At 33.2% G+C, this 22907-nt stretch overlaps 1 protein-coding gene across 3 annotated transcripts; it reads right to left on the minus strand.

Annotated features, from left to right (window-relative positions):
• Positions 1-689: 689 nt before the first annotated feature.
• On the minus strand, positions 690-22538 carry LOC127711643 (uncharacterized). Of its 3 annotated transcripts, XM_052217749.1 has the most exons (7): positions 22432-22538; positions 15980-16063; positions 14993-15076; positions 13058-13141; positions 12428-12511; positions 11235-11318; positions 690-8060 (listed from the first exon to the last, which is right to left on the minus strand). In XM_052217749.1, the coding sequence occupies exons 2-7, from the start codon at positions 16020-16022 to the stop codon at positions 3052-3054; spliced, it is 5388 nt and encodes a 1795-aa protein (XP_052073709.1). In that variant the 5' UTR covers positions 16023-16063; positions 22432-22538; the 3' UTR covers positions 690-3051. The 3 variants fall into 3 exon arrangements, with proteins under 3 accessions (XP_052073709.1, XP_052073711.1, XP_052073710.1); XM_052217751.1 differs by lacking the exon at positions 14993-15076 and having other exon boundaries at positions 22432-22530; XM_052217750.1 differs by lacking the exon at positions 13058-13141 and having other exon boundaries at positions 22432-22530.
• Between the last annotated feature and the right edge of the window lie 369 nt (positions 22539-22907).

Below are 22907 nucleotides of genomic sequence, written 5' to 3' on the forward strand. Positions count from 1 at the left end.
TTCAATTTTTTTTCTAGGAGTTACGCCCCTTTGAACTTATTTGCTTCAATATACCTCTGCAACAGTTTGTCATCGCAACTCCTCTGAAACCACACAACAGAATTTCATGAAACTTTGTAGATAATAAGGACATACTATGAAGATGTGCATATCGACAGGAAATTATGATTCAATTTTTTTTTCTTACAGTTATTTTATTTCTCCAGTGACAATGTGGGAACGTGGGGGTATGTGAGCGCGCTCACTAAGGTTCTTTAATTTAAGAAAATTGTTTCGATTGTATCACATTTATAAAGAGTAATTTTCCTCTTCGGGTCATCATTACGAATATGTCCACTCATACGATGTGTCGGTGTCTCAACCGTCAACGAAACTTTTCGTGGTCTAAATTTGCAGATACCCAATAGTCGTATGATCTATGACATAGTGTTGATTTGCATGGCCGGTGATGCATGCTTAGCAGGAGACGTGTTTCCTGTCGACACACCTATCTTGCTTTTGTTTAGCATTCATGCGATTTCCTGTTTTTGTTCTCTACTTTGCTTTGTATGTTATTAATCGATTTATGAGATTTGAACTTCGGTAAACTACCTTAGCCTCTCTTTTCTTAGCCTAAGTTGTTTCTTTATGTTATTTGTATTGCTACATATCATAGCTTCGGTTGACTCGGATGAATGACTACAAATATGTTGAACAAGTTAAAAGTATTTTATTGATAAATGTAATATTGCATATTCAAATGGTGTAACCTTTAATAATCAAATTTCAGCTATGTACAATCAAAACTACAAGGGAAATGTAAACGATGAAGAACAAATTGTATCTGAATTAAAACAAGCACAGCATCAAACTCAAGGTTGATAATGGAATATATAAACGGTATAAATATAAAGATTTACTTTAATCTGATAATATTCGGTGTACAGATTTCCTGTTTATCAACATGATCAAGTTGCATAAATGTAGCATGACGAGGGAATATCAAGATATTCAATTTAAAAACAAGATACAAAGTTGTTAGAAATAAAAAAAATATACATATACATATATCAACTCTAAAAAGTAGTTTCACTAAAACCTCACTTTTTACAACTTAACACAGCTTATGAAAAAAGCCCCTCTCTCTTTAAGCTAATGTATAATATCAATCAAATACAATGAAATTTTAACACTGTTTACATTGTCAGTACACCACATTTATTCCTATATAATATTTAAGTTTTTTTTATTCTCAACTATCTTGTCGTTTGACCAAATAATATTTCATGGGCTTAACCGTATTTTACAAGATACGAACTTTTTAGAATTTCTAGACCAATCACATTATTCAATTAGGTTACATTTTTTTTGTTATGTTTTTCTTATTATTTTTGGAAAGGGGTTAACTAATTACGATTAAATGTTATCAAATAACATTGGTTTGAAAAGGTTTTTCATTTACTTGTTAATTGGTTGAAAGTTTATGAGACAACAGTCATACCATGCACTAGATATAACAAATATCAAAGGAAAAAAAGTAAAATAACAAAAATAGTAAACTCCAAGGAAAATTCAAAACGGAAAGTCCCTTATCAAAAGGCAAAATCAAAAGCATAAACACATCAAACGAATGGAAAACAACTGTCATATTCCTGACTTGGTACAGGCATTTTCTTATGTAGAAAATTGTGGATTAAACCTGGTTTTATAGCTAGATAAACCTCTCATTGTATAACAGTCCGACGCACAAAATTCCATTATATTTGAAACAACGTGTGAACAAAACAAAGAATCATAATTGGTAAAAATGTCAAAAATAGGGGTACAGCAGTCAACATTGTGTTATAATATTTATCACTATAAAACAAACAAATATGTCAACATGGAAAACAAAATGGCATATGGACAAAGCACATAAGCAAAAATAAAAATAAAAGACCACAGCACAATAACACATTGGCGGATTGCACGAGTACTGGGCCACACCAAAAGTGTATTTTCTAAAATGGACTAAATAGTTTAGGTCAATAATCTACAAAGACAAATTAAAGAACACTGTAACTTGTTATTAAGATGATAAATAATGTCAGTACCTATAATCTATACTTCAAAACCATTATGTATTATAAATATTGTGAAGTTGATACGAAATATGTATCTAAAAGTTCTCGGTATCTTCCGATGAACTATTTTAGAAAAAGAACGAGACGTTCTTTGACATATCCCTAGTTTATCAACTTTCTCCTCAGACTCTAGCAGTTTAATTGTTGTTTGTTATTTTTAGTTTTGCTTGAAACCTATAACAACCAAAATAAGTTTACATCAAATAATGAGTTGAAATGGTCCAAAGCGTTGAGTTAATCACTTTTCCGTGATTTTTATTGATTACAGTTGCATAAATTTTAAAGCAGCATGTATACAATGACATATTTATACCCGCATATAAGTATAACTTTTTGAGGAAAGTGATCATGTAAACTCGTTTTGCTTTTAATTTCAGCTTCATAAACTGGTCAGCACTACCTTATATCTTGACAAAATCCACAAGGCAATGGAAAAAATTATCTTCCCCTATAACTGACATGTATCAGGCTTATGAGTCATTGGCAAAAATTAAATTTGTGAGTTAAATAGACGCATCATTCAAGAAATAAGAAAACAAGCATGTGAAAAACTGAATTTGTTTTCAACATATATTACGCAGTGGGGGTAAAGATAGACGAGATAAAAGTTAAGATTCAAATGCCTGCTATTATTTCTTTGGTACCTCTTATCTTTCCTTTATAGAGTAAGAGTCATTAGTATAATAAAGATAGCAATCAAAAACAATACAGAAAGAATTAAGGAGAGTGAACAGAGCGTGACACTCACTTAATTAAAATGAATTAAAAAAAGAGACCACACATATGGCAATTCCAGAAAACTAAAATCACAACAAATGCATCATGAACAGCAAAAACCTACAGAAGCACTTAGAAGAGTTTCGGTGAAATAAAACAATTTCCAACGATGCTACAGGAAAACAAAAGATGAAGATTGACTGCATAAGTGATTATGCCTCTGACATTACTATCATTTAGAAGCATTGTTTTCCCCCTTCAGGTGTTTTGTTATCATCGGTACTATAGATTTATGTCCATTATCCGTTGCAATGTTTAAAGCGGATTTTCTGTCAAGCCTCAGGATCTCTGTATCTGCTCCTTTATCCAACAATAAACGCACAACATCCTCATGTCCTACTTCACATGCATAAATTAACGGTGTTGTTCCATCTTCTTTTGTCATGTTGATGTTAGCATTGTAACCCAGAAGACAATCGACTATATCTATTGTACCAAAAAAACAGGCAATGTGTAAAGGAGACGAACCAGCCCATACATCAAAAGTATAATCTTCTGACTTCTTACTGACATAATCTGCTACATTTGATAATGTATCCTCAAGAAAATTTACAAAAAGAGTTTGTTTAAATCTGTCTAACGCAGGCGGTGAAAGTGTATATATTGCATCTGTTATTGTTTGTTTACTATGAACACATACATTACAGTCCGCATTGTTCTCTAACAGTAACTGTGTTATCTCTATATTTCCATTCATTACACTGAAATGTAATGCATTTCCACCAAGTAATGTTTGGAAATTTATGGCTGGTTTATGTCTAAGTAGTAGTTTGACTACACTGGTGTCATCTCTCTTACATAAATGTATCAGTGGTGTTAAACAATGGTTGCCACATAGATCAACATTAGGATTCTGTTCTAACAATAACCTAACTATATTAGTATGTCCATTTTGACTTGCCATGGACAGAGGACTACATCCATCACTGTCACATAGATCAACATTAGGATTCTTGTCTAACAGCAATCTTACTATATCGGTATGTCCATTCAGACTTGCCTTGGAAAGAGGACTACACCCATCATTGTCACATAGATCAACATTAGGATTATTGTGTATCAGCAATCTTACTATAGCAGTATATCCTTTCTGACTTGCTATGTAAAGAGGCCTATGGCCATCTCTTGAACCTAGATGAACATTAGGATGCTTGTCTAACAGCAATCTGACTATATCAGTATATCCTTTCTGACTTGCTGTGTACAGAGGACTACAGCCATCACTGTCACATAGATCAACATTAGGATTCTTGTCTAACAGCTTGTTCACAATAGCAGTATAACCATTATCACAAGCGAGGTTCAGTGCAGTCTTTCCATAATGGGTACATAGATCAACATTTGGATTCTTTTCTAACAGCAATCTTACTATATCAGTATGTCCATTCAGACTTGACATGGAAAGAGGACTACAGCTATCACTGTCACATAGATCAACGTTAGGATTCTTGTCTAACAGCAATCTTACTATATCAGTATGTCCTTGCTGACTTGCAATGCAAAGAGGACTACGACCATCACTGGAACATTGATCAACATTGGGATTCTGGTCTAACAGCAATCGTACTATATCAGTATGTCCTTTCTGACTTGCCATGTAAAGAGGACTACGGCCATCACTGGAAAATAGATCAACGTTAGGATTCCTTTCTAATAACATGTTCACAATATTAGCATACCCTTTAAAACATGCCCAAAGCAGTGCTGTGTTCCCATTCATATCACATAGATCAACGTTAGGATTCTCCTGTAACAGCAGCCTTACTATATCAACATGCCCTTCGTGACATGCCATGATCAGTCCAGTGACCTTATCATCTCTACACTGATCTACATCTACATCATTATTTAGGATCCACTGTACCATATCAGTATAACCTTGGTTACAAGAAGATATCAGTGGAGTATTGTTTGATCCAAAGAGGTGCTTTGGAAACACTGTATCCTTGGTATTGGCCAATGCTACTTGTTCTGATTTGTCCAGCTGTACTAAATACTGCAATAGCTGTTGTCTAAATGATGATACTTTTATATTAGAGCTTTCAAAAACGACTTTTAAGTTCCCTACTGACCAATCCTTTATAAACCTTTTTAAATATGATTTTAAATACTCATCAGGTATTTTAATAAAGAAATCTATTTTACTGTTCTTGTCATCTGGTGATATCTTCCAAATGAAACGTTCATGTACAAAACTGCTATCACCATGGTCAATAAAACAATCAATCATTTTTTTACCATTCTGATTTGCCAAGTAAAGAGGACTACAACCATCACTGACACATACATCAAAATTTGAATTCTTTCTTAAAATCATGTTTACAATAGCAGGATAACCTTTACCACAAGCGAGGAACAGTGCAGTCTTTCCTTTATTGTTACATAGATCAACATCAGGATTCTTTTCTAACAGCAACCTTACTATATCAGTATGTTTATTCTGACATGCTATGCAAAGAGGACTTCGACCATCCCTGGAACCTAGATGAACATTAGGATTCTTGTCTAACAACAATCTTACTATATCAGTATATCCTTTCTGACTTGCTATGTACAGAGGACTATGGCCATCACTGGAACATAGATTTACATCAGGATTCTTTTCTAAAAGCATGTTCACAATAATAGTATACCCTTTATCACATGCCCAGTTCAGTGCTGTGATCCCATTCAGGTCACATAGATCAACATTAGGATTTTCACGTAACAGGAGTCTCACTATATCAACATGCCCTTCTTGACATGCCATGATGAGTCCAGTGGTTCTGTCAATTCTACTATGATCCATATCTACATTATTGTTTAAGATCCACAATAACATATCAGTATAACCTGCGTTACAAGTACATATTAGGGGAGTACTACCTATTCCACTGTTGTGCTTTGGAAACACTGTATTCTTGGTATTGGCCAATGCTACTTGTTTTGAATTTTCCAACTGTGTTAAATACTGTAATAAATGTTGTCTAAATGACGATACTTTCATGTTAGAGCTTTCAAAAACAATTATTACATTCCCTGCTGACCAGTCCTTTATAAACCTGTTTAAATATGATTCTAAATAATCATTAGGTATTTGAATAAAAAAATCTATTTTACTGTTCTTGTCATCTGGTGATATTTGCCAAATAAAACTTTCATGTACAAAATAGCTATCACCATAGTCTATAAAACATTCAATCATTCTTTCACCATTCTGATTTGCCATGTAAAGAGGACTACAACCATCACTGACACATACATCAAAATTAGGATTCTTGTCTAATAGCATGTTTACAATAGCAGGATAACCTTTACCACAAGCGAGGGTCAGTGCAGTCTTTCCATTATTGGTACATAGATCAACATTAGGATTCTTTTCTAACAGCAACCTTACTATATCAGTATGTCTATTCTGACTTGCTATGTGAAGAGGACTACGGCCATCACTTGTACACAGATTAACATTAGCATTTTTTTTTAACAGCACCCTTACTATATCAGTATGTCCTCTCTGACTTGCCATGAAAAGAGGACTTCGGCCATCAATGGAACATAGATCAACATTAGGATTCTTTTGTAAAAGCATGTTCACAATAATATTATACCCTTTATAACATGCCCAGTTCAGTGCTGTGATCCCATTCAGGTTACATAGATCAACGTTAGGATTCTTTTCTAATAACATGTTTACAATACTAGTATACCCTTTATAACATGCCCAGTTCAGTGCTTCGATCTCATTCTGGTTACATAGATCAATAATAGGATTCTTTTGTAACAGCAGTCTTACTATATCAACATGCCCTTGCCTACATGCTATGATCAACCCAGTGTTACCATCAATTCTACTCTGATCAACATCTACATCATTGTTTAAGATCCACTGTACCATATCAGTATACCCGTCGTTACAAGTACAAATCAGGGGAGTACTACCTGATCCACAGTTTTCCTTTGGTAATAACGTATCCTTAGTATTTGCCAATACCACTTGTTCTGAATTGTCCAGTTGTATTAAGTATTGTAATAACTGCTGTCTAAATGATGGTACTCTAAAATTATAGCTACCAAACACTACTACTACATTTCCGGCTGACCAGTCCTTTATAAACCTTTTTATATATGATTCTAAATAGTCATCATGTATTTCAATAATGAAATCTATGTTACTGTTCTTGTGATCTGGTGATTTACGCCAAATACAACGTTCATGTACTAAATGGCTATCACCATGGTCTATCAAACATTTAGTCATTTTATGACCAACGTAATGAGCAAGGAAGTCAAATAATTTATCATGTGCAGCTCTGTATATACCATTCTTAGTAATGACAAATGTACCATCTAGATTGTCGAGTGCTTTTTTCAGTTTCTCCTTTGATGTACCAATGCGGAAGTCACAAGTATCATTTATGTCTTCTATGAGATATTGTTGTTCATCTGTAACTTCACCTTGAAACCATTCTTCTTCCAACTTATTATTAAAAAGAACACATAACGCAAGACTGCACATTTTAATGTTCCCTCCTTCGCCATTCATACTTAAAATGTCTAACTCATTTTTATAGACACCAAAAGGATTTCTGAAAAATTCTTTGACATCTGAACAATTTTTTTCATGATATAAATAACACAAAAGTGGAAAACAATCACTTGTTTGACATATTTCACCAATATCAAGCTTGCTTGTGTCAATATAGGATCTTACTATACTCGTTTTCTCTTCAGGTGTAAGACGCAAATTGTCTGATATTAAGTTACATTCACAAGACTTAAAAGGTAATAAAATATTAAAACCACCATCCTTATAAACTTGCAACCTGCAAGAAACAATAATCTTACAACTTTTGTCTGCAATAATTCTGTTTACAACGGGTAAAAGTTCTCTCCAGCTCAAAATTTCAACTTGGTTGGCAATGAAGTTTCCACAAATATCATCTATAATGAAGACTGTTTTTTTACCAGGTTGAAAATAATCGCTAATATTTTGAGGCGAATACACTGGTATTATGTTGTATCCCTCCTTCTGTAAGATCAGCGCGGTATGCCTACTGATAAAAGATTTCCCTACACCTGATGGGGCAGTTAAAGTGACGCAATGTTTATTCTTTAAACATTCAATAACGTAATCACTTGCTCGGGTACACACAAACATCTTATCATTCTTTTCCCAGTCTTCTATTTGATTTTTTATCTGCTCTGAAAATATAGGCAAGGGTTGCTAATGAGCAATACTTTCAATAAACTATTAAAAATTGAGAATGGAAATGGGGAATATGTCAAAGAGACAACATAATTTAAGATACATTATGAATTCCAAAATGGATATAAAATAGTATGAGCATTTGGTGGTAGTTGTAAAACAAAACGTATATTGAAAATACATTAAAAATTGAAATTTCATATCATAAACTATTTTAAAACAGTATTTCACAAGTACCCTTATGAGTCTTTTGAAGACGAAACGCGCGTCTGGCACAAATGCAAAATTTCAATCCTGGTATCTATGATGAGTTTATTAAGCGTTTAATCATAAAATATATATAGCATCATATCAGAAAAACATGAATACGTAATTGTAAAATTATTCAAAAATAGATAGATTTCATAACAAAGTACCCTGAAAAGAAAAGGCAACATCATTTCATTACAGAATGATTGATTTTGACCGAATACTTATCAAAGATATGCCGCGTTTCTTGAAGCAGTGAAAAATTCATGCTGACGTTGCTAATATTAACAGGAAATAAACTAATACTAATCTGAAGATTTCCAATTATGAGCACAATATACAACTAGCTGAGGAAGAAATGCGTAACTGTCTTAAACACCTAGGGCGGTTTAATTGAGGTTCGTGTTAATCAATTATTTAATTGTTGTTGGTTGCTTAACGTCTGGTGGCAAATATTGCATGCATATCCAGGACGAGAATACTTAACAATAGATACAATAGTTAGGTCCTGTAATAAAGGACATCCGGGATGAAGTTCTTGAAAACCAGATTAGGAATGCCTCTGATAAATGAAGGAATATTGGATAGGGACAGACAATTTCCTTAAAAGAGTTGTTACAAGGGTTCGTAACGTGCAGAAAGCGCGGCACTCTCTCTACACGAGGTATCGGATTGAAAGGTCCCCATTCTGACTGGACGTGGCTGCATGCCTATACATCCCGCACAGCCAAACGGACAACAAACTTCGCAAGGGTTTTACTGCCTGTCGGATGAAGACCAAGAATGACCATATTTCTATACCCCAGGCACCAATGGGGGTTGGGGGGACGGGTGTCGAGTTTATCAAAATGTGTGTAGACTATTGATAGTCTTATTGTCTTAGCAAAGTTTTGTCTTGCAACATTATTGTTTGTACTTTTGTCAACGTACTGTAACTTTGGTAACTAATGTTAATAGATATAAGAAGATGTGGTATGAGTGCCAATGAGACAACTCTCCATCCAAGTCAAAATTTATAAAAGTAAACCATTATAGGTCACAGTACGGTCTTCAACACAGAGCCTTGGCTCACACCGAACAGTAAGCTATAAAGGGCCCCAAAAATTACTAGTGTAAAACCATTCAAACGGGAAAACCAACGGTCTAATCTATATAAAAAACGAGAAAGTCTGTTATGAATAAGCAATCATACATACATTAGAATCAAAGGAGTAAGAGACAAAGTGCTTACTGGAACACAGTAGGCAATTAAATGGTGGTAATATGACGTAAATACTGCACGGAAGTTCTTAAATATTTAATGATAAATTCTTCTTCATTAAGGGTCATGCAATCCACAGAGACCCAAATGGGAATAAATTATTTCATTACCATATCTCAACTTAACTTAACCTCTTAACATTTGAATGTCCCTGCTATGGATTGACATACCTAAAGTACACAATAAAAACCCAAACAACCCAGACATATATTGCTTTATCTAGGCTCTAGTATTTTTTCTAATTTAAATAAAACATAATTTGAAAACCCATATTGCAAATTTATAAGCTGCAACTCATTCACAACCATCTTTTGTAATGAAATAAATATGGTAGATAGACTAAATGAAAACGAGATGACTAAAGATTTTAAAATTTAGACTATAATGTTTATATCGACTAGTTGTAGGTATTCATATGTTCACCAACTGTGTCCTTTTTTTTTAGCAGACTTGATTCTGTATAGTTATGAATCAAATGTGTTAGCTAAAATCAGCAATGATCCGATCGTATTTATTCAATTATATTGATAAATTCAACAATACTTATAACCGTTGTCGTGATAGTATTTTTGCGTTCTTGTCTTATAAAATCAAGAAATTCTCTAAATGTAGATTTTCATAAGAGGAACTAACTTTAAATAAATCTAATATAAACAATAGCTGTCTTTTCTGTCTTTAGATGTTATAGTTTGACATGGGGAACTCTTTACAAAATTGTGACAATGTTTCGTTCCCTATCGTTTATTTTACTTTTTTGGATGGTGATTTGCAAAACAAGATATTGTATGACTGCCAACGAGACAACTATCCACCAAAGTTCAAATGAAGTGGATGTAATTTATTATAGACTACCATAGGCCTTCAACAATAAGAAAACCAATACCATATAGTCGGCTATAAAAAGCGCCGATATGAAAAATATGAAACAATTCAATTGAGATGATTCGCGGTTTAATTTGTAACAAAACAATTTACGAAAAATATATATGACAGACATACACTATGTGATTGATTGTTGATTGTTGGTTGCTTAACGTCCAGAATAATTCATGCATATTCAGGACGAGAACAAATTAACAATAGATACATTAGGTAGGTTTTGTAAAAGAGGCGTCCGGGATTTAGGTCGGAGAAATTAAGACTTTAAATTGGTCTTTGTAACCATATAACGCTAAAATATTATGACAAAATACTAAAATTAATGATAATTGTCGTTTTAGGCATTTGAAATGTTGACATATGGAACCTGTATATCTGGAAGGCATTAATATTTAATTAGAAAAGTTTGACGTCGTCGCAACTCAGCTTAAAACCTAGAAATGAGACAAGTGAGGCAAGACTACCTCGAAAGGAAAGGTCAATATCTACAGAATATGGTGCGAGCCTTCTTCAAATAGAAATTAAAAAAAAAAAAGATTTTAACATTTAACGTCGAAAAATTGGACGTTCTCGAAATGGCAAATTTGTGTCTTAACCTAGTTTATAATAAGGCAATACATTATTACAAATTACTCTCTTCACTTCTTATTTTAGTAGTGGAAGCCTTTGAACTTACCAAGGACTGAACATACAGAGTTACCAAGTATGTTCACAAATTGATAGGGTGATGTCATTGATGATAGTAAATCGTGTTAAAAAAACTGAACTTATATAATTATACCTCTGATATTTCTTGGGATAACTTCTTCCTGCGCATCTTCCTTTTTCTGAATTTTCTGTCCAATAATTGAATTTTCTTCTTTTTCTGGGATGATAAAAGAAATGTCGTATATTGAAAAGGTATAGAAACAAAAATGTCGTGCAGTAGTTGTCAGACATACTGAATACAGTTACCGTAGTCAAAATTCTGATATTATATACGTTTTATATATTGCAAATGGTACTCATAACATTTTTCATTATGTTTTTAATGAAGATGAAAAACACATCAGTCATTTAGTGCTGATAAAAGTTACACCAGCCATACAATTCTTACTTAAGGATAATGCATACATTTTATGTTTTGCAAATAGTACTTATAACATCTTCCTTCATGCCCTTGATACATCATCTTCGCTAGTCAAGAGTTACGATCCACTCCCCTCCTCTCCACCCTTGACAGATTAAGCCAACTTTTGTGATAACAATGTTGCGCCATCTATTGGTTGATTAAAGTCACGCTCATTCCGAATACATTGTTCTTGACCAATGGTAGCACTTGAAGTCTCTTCAGTGTGGAGGTGAAAACATGGTAGCGTCTAGAGTTTTCAAACTTGGTGAAGCAGGAAACGAAAATTTACGTTGACATTCCGATATTTGTGCAAGAAACATTCACAGGAACTTCTATTAGTTGATTAAGAACATCTAAGTTGTCACTTAATATCGTCGTATGTTTTGGAAGGGGGTGGGGTAGAAGACTTGTTGCACAATCAGCACGTGACAATTGTTTATCTACATTTTCTACATTTACACGTGATCATGTTATATGCGCTTTTTGATTGGATGCAGCCAGTTACGACTGCAACCAATGAAAAACATAACCTCGTGGATCCGAAATTCTCTCTGAATCCGCCAAGGGTGGAGAGGAGGAGAGTGGATCGTAACCCTTGGCTAGCGAAGATGTTGATACATATCACAATCACATTAGTCATACAATGCTGATAACATTTACATCAGGAAATTGGTAAAGATAATCAAAGATACAAGTGTATAATTAGGAACGTTAGAAGCGCTTTGTCTGAAGATGCTAAACTTTTTAAGTGGAAGAAGCCTTTAAACTAACCAAGGACTGAACAAACAAAGTTTCACTAATTGTTGGTGTGCTGTCATTGATGACGTAACTACAAGATAAAAATACATGAACTCATATTATACCTCTGTTATTCCTTGGGATAACTATTTCCTGCGCAGTTTCCTTTTTCTTAATTTTCTGTTCCACATCTAAATCTTCATTGTTTTCTAGAATAAGAATAAAAAGATGGTATATTCTATTACAAAGACATTTACAGTGGATATATCAATGCATTATTTACCAGACATCTGACGCTGAAAACATTTACATAAGCCATTCAATACTGATAACAGTTACGTTAGGCGAAATGTTGACACTATATACATTTTGAATTAAACTAAAGACTAAGCAACACGAACCCAATCAGGAACTGGGGGTGATCTCATGTGCTCCGGAAGGGTAAGCAGATCCTGCTCTACATGTGGCACCCGTCATGTTGCTCGTGTTAGTACAAACCCGGTAACAAGTCTAATTTGGTAGACCACATTCGTGAAAAGGGGAGAAGTATAATTACTAGCCATGTAAGCATGCTAAGAACTCAAAATAAGTAATCTCAAAATAAAGCTGAAAGGGATAAAAAGTAAGGCCAAACCCGACAAGGAATAAGAGCAAATTTAAACTGTGGTTATTTACATTAATTACAAAAATGTATATTATATGAAATCAAAAGTACTTGCGGGACTTGGTCATATCAAAAACACATGATAGTATACCTCTGATATTCCTTGTTATAACTTCTTCTTGCTTAAGGTCCTTTTTCTTAATTATCTGATTAATATCTGAATTTTCTTCTTTTTCTAGAATGAGAAGAGAAAGATTGTAGAATGTAGATTCTATAACATAGAGAGAAGTTTTCAACAAAAATGTTAATGCAGTAGTTATCAGATATCTAACGCTGATAATATTTACATCAGCCATATAATAAGGATTGCATTTACTCTAGGCAAATGCCGATACTATTTACATTTTCCCAAATTTCGGTTTATCAAAAGATGCTCACACCTAGACTTATTGATGCCAAATTATAAACGGAACTTCCTAACCATTAGAGGCATTATCTTATTAAGTTTTGACAAAATTATGTTAATGGCGTATTTATATTTTAAGAAATTGAATTGTTGACCATGGACATATGAAAGGCATTTATCTTTCATCAACCGAGTTCGACGTCGCTGCAACACCCTAAATATCTATAAATGAGACAGGTGAGGCATGATTCCCAGATTAGAAAACGTCAAAACTTACAAAATATGCTGTAAGCATTCTTCTATTTGAACTAGAAGTTTGATAGTTTAAATGGCAATAAAAATTTGAATTTAATTGAATTGGTAATGGAAAACTTGTTGAACAATTGTGCTGTCCCTTCTAGTCAAATGTGTGTCTATACGTATCAAAAATAGTTTAAAATAAGACAATTATCTGTCCCAAATGATTTAATCCCTTGACTTAATATCTTAGTGATGGACTTTTGTAACTTACAAAGAATGAACATACGAAGTTAAAAAGCATGTGCACAAATTGATGACGATACAAAATGTTTAAAATACATGAATTAACCGGTTTCTGCTTAGTTTCGTATTTCTTAATCTCCTGTTCAAGATCTGAATTTTCTTCTTTTTCTAGAATGAGAACAGAAATATGGTAATTTCTATGACAAATAGTAAAGTTAAAAACAGAATTATTAACATACTAGTGATCAAATTTCTGACGCTAATAACATTTATATCAGCCATAAGATTTTTATAACAGTTACCTTAGGAAAATTGCTGATACTATAAACATTTTATTTATAATAGATAGTACTTAAAACATTTTTCATCATGTTTCTGATGCAGATTACATTGACATCAACCATCTAACATGTTTAATGCAGATATGATTTATAGGAAACTGGTATAACTCATCGACGATACCAAGCTTTTAATTTGGTTCGTCAAATGCGCTTCGTCAACATATGCTGACAATTTTGGGAGATGACTACTTAAATTTCTCAGGAAACATCAATGAAATATAAAATGCACCCGCATAACTTACAATGACAAGTCTCACTGAAAAGCAAACTGTCGTCCCTTTACAGCTGGCAAGCAATACTTATCTAAGTAGATTTGTTAATCGAAACATGTATTGACTTTTGTACTTTTGAAAAAATGTTTTCTTCAATGCATGATTGTGGTTATTGCACATTTTCCTTAGATGCGACATTTGTCCATTTTTTTTTATCTTTGTACTTTTTTTTTTCAAAATAATTTAAAAGTATGAAAAACATTGACGGTATCAATTTAATTGCACCAGAAGCGCATTTCGACAATAAACGCCTCTTAAGTAATGCTCAGTGATTAAATATTTGAAAGATCATCAAAACTTTGAACATCAGACTTAAAACTGAAAAGGACAAAAGAGTAAGGCCAAACCCTGAAAAGGAATCAGAGCAATGCATAAGGGAGACATTTTATACGAAAATAGGTAATACGGATAAATAAACAGGTGCAACTACTCATGAATTTCATTAGAAAATGAGTTCAAATATAATACAAATTTCAAAGAAAATGCTTATTTTAAATGCAGATTTCTTTCATTATCTCAAATCATTTTAAAAAAATGTTCAAATTTACACTATTGTTACTTGATAATGTTAAAATCTTTTATACCTCGGATATTCCTTGAATTTACTTCTTCTTGCTCAGTTTCCCTTTTCTTAATTTTTTGTTCAACATCTGAATTTTCTTCTTTTTCTATGATGATGAAAGAAAGGTATATTCCATGACAATATCTTGAATATAAAAGTTATAAAACAGAAATTCAAGAACACGTTCCCACTAGCTTTTTCTAAATTGATCTAAATAAAACTAGTTATTTATGTGTTGATACACACGATTGCAAACAAAACATGAACGAAGTTAGTGTATCAGTTCAATTACAAGTTCAAATGTTGATACTACTGTTCGTATAGATTTTGTTAATTTTCACCACTTTTACGTTCATCATCCATTTTCAACGTGTAATTTGGTTGCCATTCGTGTGCACGAAAATGAAATGTTTGTCATGACCATGGCCATAAGGAAGACATTCATCTCATGTTAGTGGTGGAAGCTTTTAGACAAACAAAGGACTAAATATACAAAGTTACATGTTTACAAATAACTGTTGTGCTGTCATTGAGGACGGTACAAAATCTTAAAAAAACAGGAACCTATATTATATCTCTGATATTCCTTGGGATAAAATTTTCCTGCTAAGTTTTGTTTTTCTTGAATTTATGTTTAAGATCTTGTTTTTCTAGAATGAGAACAGAAAAGATGGTATATTCAAGAACAAAGACAAAAAAATTATCAATAAACATTATCAGACATCTGACGCTGATAACATTTACCTCAGCCATATAACTCTGATTCCTATGACCTTAGGCATAATGCTGATACATTGTATATATGGCAACCAGCATATTTCAGCAGGTAATATATGATTCAGATGACATTTGCATCAGTCATTTGATGCTGATAACATTTACAACAGGAAACTGGTTTCAGGGCCAAGGATGACTAAACATACAAAGTTACAAAGAATGTTCACAATTCAATGTTGGTACTCTCATCATTGGCGTTACAACATTTAAAAAAAGTGAACTAATAGTATACCTCTGATACTCTCTTTGATATCATCTTTCTGCGCAAAGTCCATTTTCTTAATTTCCCGTTTAAGATCTCAATGTCCTCTTTTTTCTATAATGAAAACAGCAGAAATATTAATGCAGTAGTTAAAAAGGTGTATACATTTAAATTACATTTTACAACCAGCATCTAATAGTGCTTCGGTTTGGTACTAATGACATACACATTATTGATACTTATTCGTCATAACTGGGATGTTGACGATCAAGAGATAACTAAAAAAATGCTGATAACATATCTGCCATTCTACTATGACTTCATACAATTGGGAATCTAGTACTGGATAAAGTTTCCATTAGCCATCAAATAGTGATTACACATATTGAGTCCAACTATGGCTACATTTACATCAGATGGCTGATACTGAATAAAGTTTTACTCCAACGCATCTGATACTGTTAATAAGTTTAATCAGATTCTGACATTGATATGGCAAATAAGACTTATTACATCAAACATCAGGTTTCTGATACAGATTACATTCACATCAGTTACATCTCATCTTAAATACCAAGCTTATAATTTGGTACGTGAGATGCGCACATGTTCAATAATTATGTTTTATTGGATATGTTTTCCTATGGGTTTGTTTGTGAAATGTATTTTGTGTATGTTTATATAATTTGTCACAAACTTATTGTTAAGAGTTTATATGACAATAAATATTTGAATTGAATTGAATTGAATGAAGTTTCCAATGAACTTTTTTATATACGTTTTCAAGCATTACTTATTATTACAAGAAAGTTGCTTTGATATTTAAAAAACAGTGGCACAAGATTACTGATATTGCACAGATTTCAAAAAAGTGTTTGTAGTTCATTTATTTACAGTAAGTGAGAAAGTAGTTTAATTCCGGTTTAAAAAATCACATTTCAGGTCATCCGATAGCTTTCATTTTGGTGATTTAAAAAAACATGTTGAAAAAGTGAAAAATGGCTATAGGATCAGATTTTGGAAAATCCACTTATCACTGAATTCAAAGTATTTCAAATACTAAACTGGAAATAGCGAGCAGTTTTACATTTTCCCCCTTTTCTATAAAAGTAACGAAGAAGTAGTACACACAAAAAAAAACAGTGCTTGGGTAAAACATTCTTATAAGGCTATTAAGACTAGATGTGACGGACCGACACGAATGCCCCATCGCGCTAATATAGCTTAGAGTAATTTTAAGTAGACATTTGAGAATGAGAAACCGCATAACTGATATTTTCACGAAATTTTCCAAAGCCCGTAATTTCGGCAAAAATGAGCGGTGCATTAACTCGATCTGTAACGCATAATAGTAGACTCGCATACTAAAATCTGCTCAATATATGAAGGTGTTTAGAAAAAAAGTTGCAGAATGACGGAACGACAGATAATGGTCACACGAACATAGCCACAAAAAGCCTTCAGGTAAGCAATGTCAAGTTTCAAAAGCGTAGAAAGCGTTCAATATCGTATACCAAATATCTAACAAACATCTTGCGGGACACCAAAACAGTGTAGGAAAATGAAAAATATTTGGTGAAAAAAGTCAGAACAAAATCAAAAGGTCTTTCCACGTAAAAGTGGAAATATCGGATAATCTGAACCAATTTTTAAGTTCTTTCCACGTTAAAATGGAAACACCTTATAATCAGAGAAAACGTGTTAGGGATTTTCCACCGAAAAGTTGTAAGACCTAATTAAACGAAATTCAAAATTCTTTCCACACGACGTTTATAACTTCTATTTGTACTGATAGAAATATATATTTTAGGATCAAACGAAACAAACGTAATCGAAATTAACGAATTAAACATCGTATAAATTAAACACTTGGTAATCTCCTATCTATATTTGAAAACAATGGTAGGCATCAATTATTATGTAAACTGGGTCAAATACCAATTAGTAAATTACATGATATTTTCAAGGAGTGTGACAATATCTCTTTCATCAGTTCACTCTATGAATATTCGCGTATAATTACAGCTTTTTGCCACCATAGGCTGTTCCCGCGTATAAAAAAAACCTGAAGATCATAAACGGCACTTTCTGAAAATTAAATATATTTTACAGAGGTATTAATTGTATCAACTTATCGAGTATATTTAATGACTCTACACCTCCCTTTTTTGATAACACAGAACCACCTATTATTTCGTACACATACAAAAATCGAGCAGAAGTTTAATTTTTAATCATACGTCGGTAATATCTGACGTCAATGTAGAAAATAATACTCCTTTAACTTGACACTGTGAATCGTCGAAGTTTAGATATGATCCCTATGGCCATGTTATTACGGGGGACCTCAATATCGTCTAGGACAGATGGTTAAAAACTTTTTGAAAAAAAAGGACCAAAATATCTTCCTCCATATAAATTAGATTGGAAACAGTGTCGTCAGGTCACCAAAGACGCTCTTTCATCGTTTTGTAAAAAAATGGTCTAAACGGGAAAAATCTGATAAAATCCTCTTGATTCTTATTTAAATAAATGTATGAATGTTGTGGATAATAGAATATCACATTTTGAAAATAATTCAGAAATAAATAAAAAAAAGTACATAATACGCCTTTTTCCAGAATAAGAAATAAACTTCAAGAACTTTCAAAGCGGTTTGTGTTTGTACTTGCCGACAAAGCAGCCAACAATGTGGTGGTGGTATGCCGTAAATACTACACGGATGTTCTTAAGAATGAATTCATCTACATTCAAGTACGTTCACTCCACAGAGAGTCATATAGTAAACAAACATATCATGACCACATCACAGCTTAAGTTGAACATTTGAAGGTCCCTACTATGTATGGGTAACATAAATTACACAAAAAAACCAGTAAAATATCGTTTTATCTCTGCCTCTTGTAAGTGTTCTACAACTAATATTTCAGTGCTTTTAACAAATTCCTTAACTACTATTGAATTATCATAAACTATTGTAATAAAATATATGAAAATAGTGGAATTAACTATTTTGGAGTGTAAACAATTCTTTGGATGTTTTAGATAAATTACGTGCTTTTCGTGGTCCTTTTGATTCTGTTGACCGTTTTGACTTTTCTACTCTTTACACTACACTTCCACACAATCTTATCAAACAAAAGTTTTCCTATTTAATTGAATGGTCGTTTGGTAAATCTGAATGCAAATATATTTGCTGCAATTCATTAAAGCCTTCCTCTCTAATGAGAAAGGTAAATATTCTAGATATACTTACTGGAGGTGTGGTGAGATGATTGAGGCTGTTAATTTTCTCCTTGATAATATTGATGTAAGTTTCGGCAACAAAGTTTTTCGACATTTTATACGCATTCCAATGGGCACACATTGCGCCCCTGTTAATAGCAGACTTGTTTTTGTACTGTTATGAATCACAATTTTTTTTACCAAACTCAGTAAGGACCCGTCTTTATTGCATTTAATTAATAATTCAACAACACTTACCGTTATCTTGATATTTTTTTGTTAAATAATCAATGATTTTCTAAATATACTGCCGAAATTTACCCAAGGAACTTACTTTAAATAAATCAAAATTGAACGGTAATAACTGTCCTTTCCTAGATTTAGATATTTCGGTTTTACACGGGAAACTTCACACTAAAATTTATGATAAAATTATGATAAAAGGGACGATTTTTCGTTCCCTATTGTTAATTTTTTTCCTTTTTGGATGGTGATGATCCTTTGGCACCATTTTTTGGTGTTTATATTGCACAACTCGTTCGCTATGTCCGTGTCTTTTGTGACGTTTTTGATTTTAACGAACGTAATCTATGTATTACTGGTAAATTATTGAGCCATGGATTTCGTTACCACAAACTAATTAAAACCTTTACTAAATTCTTCCATAGATATAAAGATTTGATTTTGAAGTTTGGTTGTACCTGAAGAAAACTTATACAAACGGGATAGTACAACCTCATTTTTACGGAGATGTTGTTTACCGTGCCCGGAAATTTAGAAACGATCCTGGTACACTTATCGATCCTTTCAATAAACTTATTCTAAAAGGTTACCAATTCAATACTGTAATTTTATCATTGAATTAAAAGCAAACTAAATATTACTGTTATATACATATACACATTCATGGATCTACAATCTGACTATACCTGTATCTTGGCATTGCACAAGGTCATGTTTTTCTCTGACTGTTTATGAAGTCTTTTACACTAAATCCATTGGATGTTGGATGTGTACTGATTTATAATATAGTTTTATATACATGATTTTTTTTATCAGTTGATAGTGGCTTTAAACTAGCTGTCAGTAACTGCGAGTACTCTCAGATCTGTACTTAGCGTCTTTTTGTTGTTGGGATATACAAGTACCCGGCCACGTCCACTCTGTGTTTTTGTTAGATGTATTTCTATTTGTATCCATCTAATGAGTTCAGCCTTTTTCAACTGATTTTTATAGTTCGTTCTTATGTTCTACTGTTACACCACTGTCCCAGGTTAGGGGGAGGGTTTGGATCCCGCTAACATGTTTAACCCCACCACGTTCTGTATGTATGGGCCTGTCCCAAGTCAGGAGCCCGTAATTCAGTGGTTGTGTAAAATATTTGTTTTTCGTTCCTTTTTTATACATAAATTGGGCCGTTAGTTTTCTCGTTTGAATTGTTTTACATTTGTCATTTCGGGGCCTTTTATAGATGACTATGCGGTATGGGTTTTGCTCATTGTTGAAGGCCATACGGTGACCTACAGTTGTTAATTTCTGTGTCATTTGGTCTCTTGTGGAGAGTTGTCTCATTGGCAATCATTCAACATCTTATTTTTTTTTTATAGTAACGGCATACGCTACAAACCAGTAACAATCTGAAATTGCTATATCTGTACTCGACTTACTGATTTTTTTCTCGACCAGTCTGAATTGGTCTGAAATTTACTCGATATTACTCCACTGAAGTCCAAACTATACTTAACAGTCAGAACTTGTACTTGAACTATACTCTACCAGTACTTAACCCTTTTACACGTGTCTGAACCATACTTGACCAAGTTGTAAGCAAACTACACCTATTTCTGTATCTATCTCTTATATTATATCAATTTTAAACAATAGTTTTATATTTGCACTTTATCAAATCTATATAACTGTAGAACATAGATGTATTTTTGTTGAAACATCTGTACATTAAAATAATTATAAATACGATTGATTGATTGTTGGTTGCTTAACGTCCAGTGGCAAATATTTCATGCATGTTCAGGACAAGAAAAAATTAACAATAAATTCAATAGGTAGGTCTTGTAATAGAGGCCATCCTGGATTCAGGTCGGAAAAAATTTGGACTGCCACTGGAAAATGAGGGTATATTGGATAGGGACAGACATTGTGCCTTGCAACAGGCCACCCACGGACCCCTCAAATAATTGTTGCAAGGGTTTTTGCACATTCCACACAGACAAACGAACGCCCCATTTTGGCAATCGTTTTACTGCCGGTCGGAAGAAGACCAAGTGATCATACTTTTATTCCCCTTTCAACCTTGGGGGTTTATAGATAATAAAATGTTTTGCAAATGGCAAAGTCAAAGCTCAAACACATCAAACGAAAGGAAAACAAGTGTCATATTCCTCACTTGGTACAGACATTTTCTTATAAGAAAATGGTGGATTAAACCTGGTTTAATAGCTCGCTAAACCTCTCACTTGTATGACAGTCGCATAAAATTGAGTGAGTTTCTTGAAGACAAAATACAACTGGTAAAAAAGACTGATATAAAAGTGTTAACTGAAGAAGCTTTATTTTGAGACCTCGATAATTCCATATAGTTTATGAATTTGAAGGATGAATGCACATTGTAATCAAGTTTTCCAGCATGTTTCTTTCGATTGTCCTGTGATTATGATTTTTCTGATGAAACAACATCATCACAATATTCCATCTGCGATCCACTAAACCAGCAAAACTATCTTTGGAAGAGAGTACGTTCTCTCTTTGACTCAATTTTCTAGATAATGTTTTTCCACCTCGCCCCTTATCTCGCGATCGCCTCTCAGATTTCTGGAAGGATGATCTCAACGGTGATTTTGTGCCTCCCTTATGATTTAAACTACGATATGGGGACAGATGTGTGGATTGCTTTTTCCTTTTCAGTATTCGTGGCCTCAATTTTTTCACTACTTTAACTGTCATGTTTTCCGGAAGCTTGATCATTTGAAACTAAAATTTCTTTTACTTTGGAAGATGAATGTGAACTTTGTAACGAAGATTGTGTTGATTGTGTAACGGTTTTGTCTCGTGACTGAATGAGCGGCCAACTTTGCAGGCGTACGATAGTTTGTTAGAATCTATATTTTTCGAAAAACAAGCTATCTGTTTAGCTTTTGGGTAACTGCTTTTTCTTTCTGTTTTAATTTTAATTATATTTTTTCCCGTTTAAAGTCTTTATTCTCTAATCACATTGTAAAAATAAGCAAGAGCTTACTTACCGTATTGATTAAAATGTTGTTTATTTGTATTCGCAAAAACAACGAATATCAACCAAATTATATAAAACATTGATATACCGAAGGCGAAGGTTCTATTTAGTATTTATATCACAAATTGACACGGATGCGTGCATTACGTTAAAAATTACATAACAACCCTATTAATACTTCCTGATTTATTATCTTTTACGTCACAAATTAACAAGATCAGCTGTATTAACAGCATTATTGGGTCGGTGAATCTATCAAAAAGATTCACTCCAATAAATAAATTTCCTTTATGCCGTGTATGTGTTAAAAAGGTGACAACTGGTGACAAAATATACTTGTTGCTGGGTGTTTTTTTTTCTACATTGGCTAGAGGTATAGGGGGAGGGTTGAGATCTAAAAAAAACATGTTTAACCCCACCACATTTTTGCGCTTGTCCCAAGTCAGCAGCCTCTGGCCTTTGTTAGTCTTGTATGATTTTTAATTT

This window comes from Mytilus californianus, unplaced genomic scaffold (genome assembly GCF_021869535.1).
Source record: "Mytilus californianus isolate M0D057914Y unplaced genomic scaffold, xbMytCali1.0.p SCAF_8, whole genome shotgun sequence".
Taxonomy (NCBI): Eukaryota; Metazoa; Mollusca; class Bivalvia; order Mytilida; family Mytilidae; genus Mytilus; species Mytilus californianus.

Excerpts from the sequence above, each read along its gene's own strand:
- LOC127711643 (XM_052217749.1), bottom strand. The coding sequence starts at position 16,022 with ATGGACTTTGCGCAGAAAGATGATATCAAAGAGAGTATCAGAG. Across the intron at positions 13,142-14,992 it reads AAATTCAAGGAATATCCGAG|AAAAAGAAGAAAATTCAGAT; the intron begins GTATAAAAGATT and ends TTCTCATTCTAG. Across the intron at positions 8,061-11,234 it reads TATCCCAAGAAATATCAGAG|AGCAGATAAAAAATCAAATA; the intron begins GTATAATTATAT and ends CTATATTTTCAG.